The sequence below is a fragment of the Chrysochloris asiatica genome, unplaced genomic scaffold (genome assembly GCF_000296735.1).
Source record: "Chrysochloris asiatica unplaced genomic scaffold, ChrAsi1.0 scaffold00034, whole genome shotgun sequence".
Classification (NCBI taxonomy): Eukaryota; Metazoa; Chordata; class Mammalia; order Afrosoricida; family Chrysochloridae; genus Chrysochloris; species Chrysochloris asiatica.
The window spans coordinates 14,316,428-14,328,095 of record NW_006408552.1 but is presented as its reverse complement, the minus strand read 5'-3'; the positions used below and the strand labels follow the sequence as shown (position 1 = coordinate 14,328,095).

Here is an 11,668-nt window from a genome sequence, read left to right as displayed (position 1 = left end):
AGCCGCTCCCTGTTCCGGGCCTGCTTAGGAGGCCATGGCCGCCGCTGCCGCCGGCCAGCGGGCACCCGGGGATATCCCAACTACGGAGCCCCTGGAGCCGCGGGAGCCCGACACCGCGGAACCGAGCGGCGGCGGAAAGCCGGACGCGCTGGCGACGGCGGCCCGTAGGGGCCACGCCAGGCCGGGTGGAGAACGTGCTCAGGAAGGCGCCCCCTGGCGGCCAGGCTGCTCAGGGCGGGGCTAGGGTGGTAGGCTCCGCCCCGGGCGAGGAGGCGATCTTACTACCCTGGACGGACTGGGGGTGCCTTGGAGGATAACCCCTCCATTCAGAAAACACTCCAGCTCCCCTAGCTGGTGCTGCTTCCTTCCCCCCTTCTCCCACCTAGCTTTTTGGCGCCACATTCAAAGCCTTTATCAGCAATGATAGGACTCAGGAGGTGGGCTCCAACACTCCAGGGGCTTCAGCAACTCATCTTCTGGATGGTGTTTTTCTCAACGCCAAAGGCTGCTATGACAGCTGCGTCTGTTATGGCCTCCCCACCCTAGACTGCCATAACTGTCCTCAGGGTCCCAATCGTTCACTGCCCTCTAGGGTGGCCTACTTCTCTGGATGCTGGATCCTAGGAGGGCCACCGGCTTCCTGCTTCTGAAACTCATACCCCTCCCCTCACCATGAAAAGCAAAACAAACCCTCAGCACTTTCTATGAACCTCTTTCCCCGGCATTCATCTCTGAACCTAATATGTTGGGCTTAAGTTTGGGATCATTTTGAAATGAGGCAGTATGGCCAGAAAGGGGCAGTGGAGGGCAGGTTGGAGACCACCAGCAGAGAAACACTTGCTAGTGTAGAAGGAGGGCAAAGCTGGCCCAGGGCAGGCTGCGCTAGGAAGCTGGGTGTGGTGCAAGAGATGAAGCCATGCCTCCCCCTGGGGGCAGTGGAAAGGAAACTCCAGAAGGGCAAAAAAGAGAGTGAAACCAGGCCCAGTTGATGGAAAAGCCCCTGAATTAATGAGGGGGGTGGTGGAACACAACCACAAGAGCCCTTCTTATGCAGAAGCCCAGGTGGTTCAATTGTCATGCAGTCAATTTGCAAGTGGTAAACTTAAAGGCTGGAGGTTCAAACCTATCCAGAGGCACTGTGGAAGGAAGCCTGATGACCTGCTCCCATAAAGATTACATACAGTTCTACCCTGCAGTACATGGGGGTCACCACAAGTGAGATTCTATTCCACAGCAATTGGTTTGGTTTGGTTTGAGTCCCAGATTTTAAAGTCTGCTCAGATGATGAACCACGTGGATTTCCACCCCAGGACTTGGTTAGGCACCAAGCACCCAACAAACACAATTTGTCCTTTCCCTTCCTTATCTGGAGTCCTGGTGTGGCGCTCGCGCCAGACTACAAAGCCATTTGAACTGCAAGGTCGGCAGCTCACCAGTCACTCCTCGGAATCTCTATACAGGGTCACTATGGGTCAGAACCCACTTGACGGCACTTAACAACAACTTCCTTATCTACTGAAGGTCCACTGGCAAATAAACAGCAGAAAGTAAGTATTCATAAGTATAAACAAAAGTATACTATATTTAAAAGGCAAGGACATTCTTATTTCTTCTTTTTCTCATAACATGTAGCAGGGAGGAAGATCTCTCGAAGATTGCTCCAAATTCCATGGGAGTGCATGTTCTGGAAAATTTGGGGCGTGGTGGATGAGGGTGGTGCCTGGTGGCAGCAGTGCTGGCCTGGGGTCCGGCCAGCTCTGTACCACTCATTAGTGGTCTGGTTGGTGGCAGCCAGGTACAGAGCAAAACACAGGTAGCCTCCCAGGAGGAAGCTGAGCATGACCACAAAACCCAGCAGGAAGATGATCCTTGGGAAGAGCAGGAACAGGTACTGGGGGCAAAAGAGGAACAGTACCATCAGGAGCTGAACTGAATGGTGACACATGTGAGGGTCAGCACCCACAAGCCCTGGTGCTGTCCACTAGAACATCTCCGCTGTCTTTTTGGTCACTCACCAGCATTGCTCTCTGGCCCACTGACCATAAATCAGAACCAGAAACAGGACTGATATATAGCCCAGGATCAAATCCTAGGATGGACAAGAAGGTAACATGGGTTGCATGTTACTCTTCTGAAGGGAATCCCTTCTCTCACCTTTCTCTCTCTCCAAGCCCTTCCTGGCATCAGTTTCATCGTCCTGAATACAAACTCTGTATCCATAAGCAGTAATGCGTCACTCCTCCTTTCCCTACCTAGCCCTGGCAACCACTAATCAATCTTTATGAATTTGCCTGTTCTAGATATTTAATAGGTAGAGGGTCAGCAATAAAAAGGAAGACCCTTGAAGAGATGGCTTGACACAGTGGCTGCAACGATGGGCTCAAACTTTCTCTAGCAGAGCAGCTGGTAGGCTTGAGCCATCAATCTTGTAGCTTGCAGTTCTGTGCTTATCCTACAGAGCCACTGTGTTCCTTAAGGGATGATAGAAATGTTCTAAAATTGTTTCCAGCGATGATGGTACAACTTTGTAAATATGCTAAAACCACTTGTTAAGGATGAGTTTTCTAGAATGTGAATTACAGTTGACCACTGAATAACTCAGAGGTTAGGGGCACCAAACTCCTGTGAAGTTGAAAATCCTGTACAATTTACATTTGACATGTGGTTCAAGCTCACCAGCTGCTCCTTAGAAACCCTATACAGGGTGGCTATGGGTCAGAATCGACTCAACAGCACTTAATAACAAAAATCGAACAACACAGGTTTGAACTGTGTTCACCACCCACCCACTTACATGGGGAATTTTTTTTTTTTCCAGTTGCTATTGCAACGAGTCCTGGTGTGGCATTGTGGGTTAATGCGCCAGACTGCAAAGCCATTTGAACTGCAAGGTTGGTGGTTCAAGCTCACCAGCAACTCCTTGGAAACCCTATACAGGGTCGCTATGGGCACTTAACAACAATTGCAATGAGCATGAGCATAGGGAGCAAGCTCTTCAAATGCCCTGAGATACTAATTACCTCCACCTGTGCAGCTCAAATCCCCAGTAGCCCTTGTAAGTAGATCCATGCAGATTAAATCCATGTTGATCAAGTGTTCAGGGGTCAACTCTCTCTCACTTTCTTTATTAAAAAAAAAAAGGCTAGCACCTCAAGAGAAAGATGAGGCTGGCTGCTTCTGTAAAGATGTACAGTCCTGGAAGCCCTGAGGAGCAGTTTTGCCATGAGGTTGCGCTGAGTCAGAATTCGACTCAATGGCAGTGGATGGGAGGGTTTTCCCAATTCTGATACCTAAGGCTGGAAACGTTCACCCCCTGGGGTCATTACCTGAACAAGAAAAACGATGTCAACAACCCGGGAGTGTCCACGGTCATCAATGTAGGTCTCCAGGTAGAGATCCGAGAAGAATACCACCTGGACTAGAAATGCTGTGCTTAATGTGGCTATGGTGGCCGCCGAGGCTGTCAGCGTCATGAGGTAGATGAGGAAGTATCTGGTGTTCCAGGCCCCGATGCAGTTGTTCACCCAGACACAGTGATGGTCGAAACGGTGCACACACCTGTTACACACCCCTGCGTGGAAACAGGGAGGCACACCTGGGTTGGCCCTGGATGAGACAAGGACCCAAGGCACGCCTGCAGAGACCTTTGACACATGCCAGGGATGTGGCCACAGCCAAGCGGAAAGCGCTCTCCCCAAAATCTGAAAGAATACTTGTTACTGGTGGTTAATTTAGACCTGCTTTTCAGTGTATGCAGTACACCTTTGAATTCAACCTAAGTAATGGGGAGATGGCACACACACACAAAAGTTACCCCAAATACAAAACTCAGAAGGCAGGAAGGGGCAAGGGCGACTGAAGACTGGCATGAAGCCAGGGCCGAGTGCGCTATAATGAGGAAACTGCAACCAATGCAGTGTAACAAAATGTGTCTAAATTGTGAGCTGGAAAACAAATCTTCTGTGTGGCCTTGCACTAAAATCACAATTTGCTGTTGTTGTGAAATGCCGTGGAGTCAGTTCTGACCCATAGTGACCCTGTATAGGGTTTCCGAGGAGCAGTTGGTGAGCTTGAACTGCCGACCTTGGAGTTCAAATGGATTTGCAGTCTGGCACATTAACCCACAACGCCACACCAGGACACAATTACTAATAAAACCATTGTCACTGAGTAGATTTTCACAGTGAACCCACGTGCTGCAGAGTACAGCTGTTCCGCATGTTTTTCTTGCCTGTAATTTTTCCAGAAGTAGATCACCAGGCCTTTGTTCTGCAGACCCCTGGGTGGGTTTGAACTGCCAGCCTTTAGGCTAGTGGTCGAGCATGACCCAGGAACCTGAGGTGGCACAAGAGTTGGTGGATTTACTTTAGACAAACATGGTTTTGAAACGAGTACGTGTTTTGCTTCCTAGTTACATCAATTCTTCTAATAACGACACACCATGCTGTACTGAAGGAGTCCTGGTGACACAGTGGGTTAAGTATTGGGCTGCTAACTACAAGGTTAGTGGTTCAAATCCACCAGCCGCTCTACAGGAGAAAGATGAGGCCATCTGCTCCCACAGATTGACAACCTCAGACACCCTATGGAGTAGTTCTACTTTACCCTATCGGGTGGCTCTGAGGTGGAATTGACTCGATAGCAGTGAGTTAGCTTGGGTTCTGTTACTGCGGGTGAGAATAGTTAGGGAATGATTGCTTGGTTCTCGAATCAAGAATGGGGAAACTTCTTAGAAGGTTTGGAATGGCTTGAGTATGTGAATCTAGCTTTTTAGCTGTGGTGGTGGCGGTTTGGGTGCCACCTAGTTGGTGTTGACTCATAGTGACCCTGTACAGGGTTTCCAAGGCTGCAAATTTTTATGGGAGCAGAAAATTTTTATGGGAGCATCTTTCTCTCGTGAAGTGACTGGTAGATTCGAACTGCTGACCTTGTGGTTACCAGCTTAGCTTGTAATCCACTATGCTACCAGAGCTCCATTTTTAGCAGTAAATGTTATATCTAAATGCAGATGAAGTAATTCCAATGAAAATTCAGCATTTGGATTGAAAGGTGCTATCAAATGTACATCAGATTTCAGAGATTTAATATGGAAAAAATAATAATAATAATATACACCAATCTATGAATAATCTCTGTGTTGGTCACATGTTAAAATATTTGGGATACACTGGGTTAAATACGGAAGCCCTGGTGATTAAACACTGAGCAGCTAACTGAAAGGTTAGTGGTTCAAACCTACCAGCCGTTCCAAGGGAGAAAGATGAGGCTGTGTGTCTCCATCAAGATTTGTTGTTGCTGTTCAGTGCCATCGAGTCAGTTCCAACTCATAGCAACCCTGCATAGGGTTTCCGAGGAGCAGCTGGTGAATTTGAACTGCCAATCTTGCAGGTCAAACTGACCTTGTGGTCCAGTGCTCTCCCTATGGCACTACACCAGGACCCCTCAAAGATGTGCCACCTCAGAACCCTCTGGAGCAGTTCTACTCAGTAACACAACACATGGGGTTGCAATGAGTTGGAATCAACTCGGTGGCAGTGAGCGGTGGAGGGTTAAGTAATCGCCTTTTAACCAGGAGGCCAGTGGTTCGGACCCACTAGCCACTTCCACAGGAGAAAGATGAGGCAGCCTAGTTCTAGGAAGATTTCTATAAAGCCTTGGAACCTCTATAGGGCAGTTTTGTGGGTCGCTGTGGGTCAGAATCCGTCCTCATGTGTTTGTTTGGAGGTTAAATTTATTGTTAACATTAATTTCACATGACTGTACTTTTGCACTATGGTTGTAGAAAATTTAAAGTCCTCTTGGTGGCTGTCATTAATGTCCTGTTAAACAGCGCTGGCCTAAAATCCCAAACATGGCCCAGAAGACTGGGCTGTGCCACCACAGGACAGCAAGGACAACACCCCACAAAAGAGCACATACAGCTGTAAATTGCTACAATTTGATGTACTTGACCTATACTTATGGATGTAGTATCTCAAAATATCAACTGACAGGGAAGGGGCCTTCACATCAAGTATCAATCATATCCCCTTGTATACAGGGTTGATAGGGACAGGCTTTTAGGCATTGGCTACCTAAAATGAGGGAGCGATAAAGGCACGAAGTGACGTGACTGGCTTACAAGTTTTCAAGAGGGAGTTTGGTTTAAGTGTGTGGGGGAAGATAGAGTACCCACTGAATAGTTTTCATGTTGTCTAGACAGGTCTGGTGAAAAGAGATGGGGATAAGATTCTAATGATTCAATAGTGAGAAACTGTTATCACGACTAATTGCAATTGTCACAACTGTAAAGGTAGAAGTTCTGTAACAAAAGTGGGAGTACAGTCCAGAAACAAACAACCCTAGGGCTGCCAAAGGAGAGAGCACAAGTGGAAAGTGTGACCCTATCCAGAGAAGCAGCAACGCCAGAGATGGAGGGAGAGATGAGGGCATGGAGAGTGGGCAGCTGAGGACTCTAGACTCATGGAAAGAGAGGGACTGAGAGCTGGCGGCCAGGAGGCACGCTTACAGAATGTGTCCTTTGGTTAAATTATTATATATTTCTGAGTGTTTTTGTTTACATCCTCCCCTCCTCCCCCGCCAAAAAACAAACAGAGGAAATGGAAGTAAATACTGTTGAATGATGGTGCATGGAGGAGATTATAATCATTGCAATGAAACAATATGCATAAACCTGATGCTTTCCTATGTAAACCATCACTCAGTTCACAATAAAAACTTTTTTTAAAAGTGCACATATGGCAAAGGCAGGGCTGGTGTGTCCAGGTCTGAGGGTCACCCTACCGTACCAGAATGCAAACTTCACCCCAGCCACCTGAGAGAAACCGCTGTCTGACCTCCACCATAGTGACCACCCTCAGCTAGGAGACAAAAGACTGTGCTTTTTGATTTCTAGAAGGTTCCCTGATGGACCAAGCACACATGGTCCTATGAGGGAGGGGCAGCCGGGGCAGGAGCCACACTCACTGCAGTGCTTGGATCGAGCCGGCTTCCTTAAGTCACAAGTGGGACACCTCACGTTCTTCGGAAACATTACTTCATCAAATTTGTAAACTTGGAGAAGCAAGAGTTCGTTGGCTTTTGTGATGGTTCCTGAAAAGAGTAAGGAAAAGTGGCAGTTTCCTGCAGTACTGTAGACTTCTAGATGTTCACAAAAGCTCTCCCATGCAACACAACCAAAACCGCTCGACTCTACAATTCAAGTAATTTTTTTCTTATAACAGCCATATTGAGGTATCATCCATGTACCACTGAGGTCAGCAGCTTTTCATACATTCAGAGTTGTGCAAAAACCAGGTTAGAACAGTTTCACCAACCAGGAAGAGAAATGCTGACCCCTTTAGCCACCATTCCCCATTTCCCCCTCCTCCCTCCAACCCTCTGCAACCATGAATCTACTTTCTCTCTCAATGGATTTGCTTTCTCTGGACATTTCCTTGAAGTGGGATCATACATTGTTTGTGCTTTTGTGACTGATTTATTTCACTCAACACCATGTGTTCACGGCTCATTCATGTTGTAGCATGCCTCAGGACTAGACTTCTTTTTAGGGTTAAATAATACAAGCATGGAGTCCTGGTGTGGTGCTGTGGATTAAGGAGCTGGACTGCAAAGTCATTTGAGCTGCAGGGTTGGTGGTTCAGGCTCACCAGTTGCTCCTTGGAAACCCTGTATAGGGTCGCTGTGGGTTGGGACTGACTCAACGGCGCTCAACAACAATACAAGCACGGGATCCAGGTGTGCTGCAATAGGAGAAGCACAGGACTGTGAACCACAAAGTCAGCAGTTCAAACCTACCAGTTGCTCCTCAGAAACTCTGTACAGAGTCATTCTGAGTCAGACTCAACTTGACGGCATGCAACAACAATACGACAGGCATAGCTCCCTTTATGATGCTTCACAAATACTGCGTTTTTACTACTCGGTTGTCTGCAGCAAACCTTCATTGAGCCATTTTCCCAACAGCGTGTGCTCCCTTTCTGTCTCTGTGTCCCGTTTTCTCACAGGATTTCCCAGTTTTTCCTAATGCTCTTGCACACGTCAGACATTACAGTCTAGAGTAAACATCACTATTACACGCACTGGGAACCCCCTCAAAACAAAGATGACTGGCTTTATTGAGATATTCATTTTATTGCGGGGGGTTTGGAACTGAACTACAGTTATCTCTGAGGTCTGCCTATATTCTGCTGTCTGGATGGGCCACGTTGTATCTGTCCATTCACTATGGATGGACATTCACTGCTGACTGGTAGTATCATCACTGAGAATACTCTATAGGCCACAGCTCTATAGCACAAACCCACGTCCATGGTCAAGCTGATTCCAACTACCGGTGACACTGAGGGACAGAGAAGAGCTGTCCCACAGGGCTTCCAAGGCTGTAAATCTTTATAGAAGCAGATAGCCACATCTTTCCCCTGTGGAGTGACTAGTGGGTTTGAACCACCGACCTTTCAGTTAGCACCCAAGTGCCTTAACCATTGCACAATAGGGTACCCGCTCATATCTCAAAAAGATGAACTTAAAAAAAAAAAAAGTGGAAAATGTTAAATAGTTTTCATGAACCCCATGGTCATCAAAGAAAAAGATGACAGCTGATGAAGACATTGCTCATGGAGCCTTTGGCAGAGTACTGAGAGGACAGTCCTGACAGGGTGTGGTCCAGCAGTACGTTACTGCTTGTTTGGAGCACCATTAGTAAGGCTGAGGGTGAGGTGGTCACTCGCCTGGATACAAAGAACCTCAACTTACCTGGGTTGCTACCACAACTTAGGGCGAAAAAGAGCAGGTTCACAAACAGCAGCAGGTAGGGTAGAAGAAGGTAAGACACAGAGAAGTCCAGTTCTCGGCAGTAGCCAAAAATCTCCCAGGTGAACTCGGTGTAAACCAGCCCTTGCAAGACGAGGTGCAAGACAATGAAGGTGGGGTTTCTGGAAGGAGACAGGCATACGACTTGATCACTCGGATGCTTCAGGAAGAAATCTGGCAACTTCATTTAAGAAAAGAAGCCAAGGGCCAACCACTTCCTTTGGATTTGAGATAATAGAGGGAATTCCATAGGAAAGTGTGTACAAGATTTCATATAGTGTATTTGAAAAAAACACAAAAAACCCCGCTGCCATCGAGTTGATTCTGCATCATAGTGACCCTAAAGGACAGAGTAGAACTGTCCCATGGGGTTTCTGAGGCTGTCAATCTATACCGAAGTAGACTGCTACGTTGTTCTCTGATGGAGCGGCTGGTGGGTTTGAACTGCTGCCCTTGCGTTTAGTAGCCTAACACTTTCTCCATTGGGCCACCAGGGCTCCTAACTATAGTATGACAGCCAGGAAATTGACATTGGTACTAGCCACAGTTCATTTAGTTCCACCAGTTTACACACATTCATGTGGTGTGTGTGTGTGTGTGTGTGTGTGTGTGTGTTTCTCTGGAATTTTACCATGTGTAGATTCATGAAACCACCACCACACTCAAGATCCAGTTCTGTTCCCTCTCTACGTGACTTCTTCATGAGATCTCCTTGTACTCACACCCTCAAGATTATGACTCTTAGACACCTTTCAACTGAATTCACCCCCCATGCAACTTCCAGTCAAATGATAGACAGTGAACATATCACCAGGGAGACATATACTCCTGAGAACCACCAACCATACAAGGTTAGAAGGGCAGCATTTGCCCAGGGAGAAGGCACAGAAGGCAGGAAGGGGTAGGAAAGAAGGATGAATGGAAACACAAAACCCAGGGAGGAAGAGCCCAAAGAGTGGTGTTCCATTGTGGGGACTGCAATCAATGAAATGAAACACAATGTGTCTGAACTGTTGTGAGGAAATCCCCTGTGCTCTGCAGACTCACCCAAATCCCAATTTAAAAATGAGAAAAAGCAGAAGGGCATTCTAGAGTGCACAAAAGGCTCGAGGAAGCAGAGAGGGTCTTTGGGTTGAGGAGTGGGATTCTGCATTTCTTTATGCACAACTCTGCGGAAGGTGGGCTCTCCATTGACTCTCTGGAGCTGGCTGGCACTCCACCTGGCACCTATTTAGCCTGCCTGCAGCTGCTCAGGTGGGTGGGGCACAATGGTGTACAGAGGAGGGTGAGAATTTGGGAGAGGGAGGCTGAATGAAGAGATGAGGAGGACAGGTTGAGGGAGGCAGCCGAGTGCTTAACCACTGTGCCACCAGGACTCCTTCTGAACTATAAATACCGTGAATGAAAGAGGTAATGAAGCAGTCTTTGCACAGGTCTCTGAAGGCATTCTGGAATTAGACAGGAAATTACCTGAAATCGAAGAAAAAAGAAAGGCTCAATTTCATGTCTCATTCCTTTCATTCCCAAACAAACTAGATTCCCCATGAATGTTGTTCTCAAGTGCCATCAAGTTGATTCCAATTCCTGGAGACCCCATGTGACAGAGGAGAACCAACTGCCTAGTAGGGTTTCCAAGGCTGTCATCCTTATGGGTGCAGATTACTAGGGCTTTTTCAGTTAGCAGCCAAGCACTTCACTGTTGTGCCACTGGGACCCCTTTCTTCATGCATAAATGGCAATCTTGGTAATACAAGGTCAGCGGTTCAAACTTACCAGCCACTCCTCTGGAGAAAAATGAGGTTTTCTGCTCCTGCAAAAGATTTATTGCCTCGGAAACTCTATACAGGGTTGCTATGAGTCAGAACCGACTTGAAGGCACTTAACAACAACAAAAAAGAGAGGAGACCATTCTTCAACTATCAACTCCTTCAAGATAGCCTCACCCCAAAGAAGGTTCCATGTCAGTCTTCAGGGAAAAGCAGGGGAGTGGTGAGGGTGGGTCAGTAACATGACTCACACCCAGGCTCTGGAGCCTAGCCCAGTTTATTAGGCACCCATCTATGTCAACCTCTTCTTAAGGACCACTCATCCCATTTTGACCCTTGAAGGAAAAGGAAGATAGTGGCCTGACTTCAGCTTTCTGACTCTCTCTCCCCCGGTTTCATCCATCAAGCCCCTCAGCAGACAAGGGCCACATCCATGACTCATGATAGGTGTCAAACACAGAGGAAAACAGTCAACCTTGAGAATGTTATAACTACAAAGCACAGAGCTATAGGACTTTCAACAGCAACCAGAGAGAGAGAGAGACTTACGAATATACCACAACTGCTGTTCATGAAAGAATAAACAAGTGACTACAAATGGCATCCCGTTTTCTCTCCTGTCATGATACCAATGAGCAGTACTGTGTTCAGCGGTCCCTGATCATCACTGTTACCTGTGCTCCTTTCCCGACCAGGCCTTTCCAGTACTGGGACCTTGAGCAGATGCAAATCAGAACACCACCGGTCAGCAAAAGGGCCAGGTAGAAGAAGAAGAGAACCAGGAAATCCATCCTGGAGGCTGGAATGGAACATAAGAGAGGGACCATCTGCTGCTGAGGGATTCATTCATTCTTCATATTCCATCTGCCTAAGTGGTTTCCCCAACCCGAATATGTCAGCCTTCAAAGCAAAAGCCTTGGAGCTCGGCTACTCTTTAATGGAGCCCCATCCAACCGGTCCCAAGTCTTCTTTCTCTAGAATTTCCCAAACTAATGTTGTGATCTGCCTTTGCAAAATTGCCAGGTGGCAAATTCCAAAATAAAGTGTGTGGGGGATGGGGAATGCATCCACTCTCCCTTCCCTTAGCAACC

At 47.4% G+C, this 11,668-nt stretch overlaps 1 protein-coding gene across 1 annotated transcript; it reads right to left on the bottom strand.

The window, feature by feature from the left end:
- Positions 1–1,603: 1,603 nt before the first annotated feature.
- Positions 1,604–11,368, bottom strand: ZDHHC4 (zinc finger, DHHC-type containing 4). The gene is made up of 6 exons (XM_006859767.1): positions 11,252–11,368; positions 10,208–10,281; positions 8,755–8,933; positions 6,967–7,092; positions 3,327–3,571; positions 1,604–1,891 (listed from the first exon to the last, which is right to left on the bottom strand). The coding sequence occupies exons 1-6, from the start codon at positions 11,366–11,368 to the stop codon at positions 1,604–1,606; spliced, it is 1,029 nt and encodes a 342-aa protein (XP_006859829.1).
- Between the last annotated feature and the right edge of the window lie 300 nt (positions 11,369–11,668).

What these genes read in the sequence shown, in the direction of transcription:
- ZDHHC4 (XM_006859767.1), bottom strand. Translation starts at nt 11,368, where the DNA reads ATGGATTTCCTGGTTCTCTTCTTCTTCTACCTGGCCCTTTTGCTGACC. An exon ending in GGCTCGATCCAAGCACTGCA is followed by an intron (nt 3,572 to 6,966) that starts GTGAGTGTGGCT and finishes GTTTCCACGCAG; the next exon opens with GGGTGTGTAACAGGTGTGTG. An exon ending in ACATCGTTTTTCTTGTTCAG is followed by an intron (nt 1,892 to 3,326) that starts GTAATGACCCCA and finishes TTTTGCCCCCAG; the next exon opens with TACCTGTTCCTGCTCTTCCC.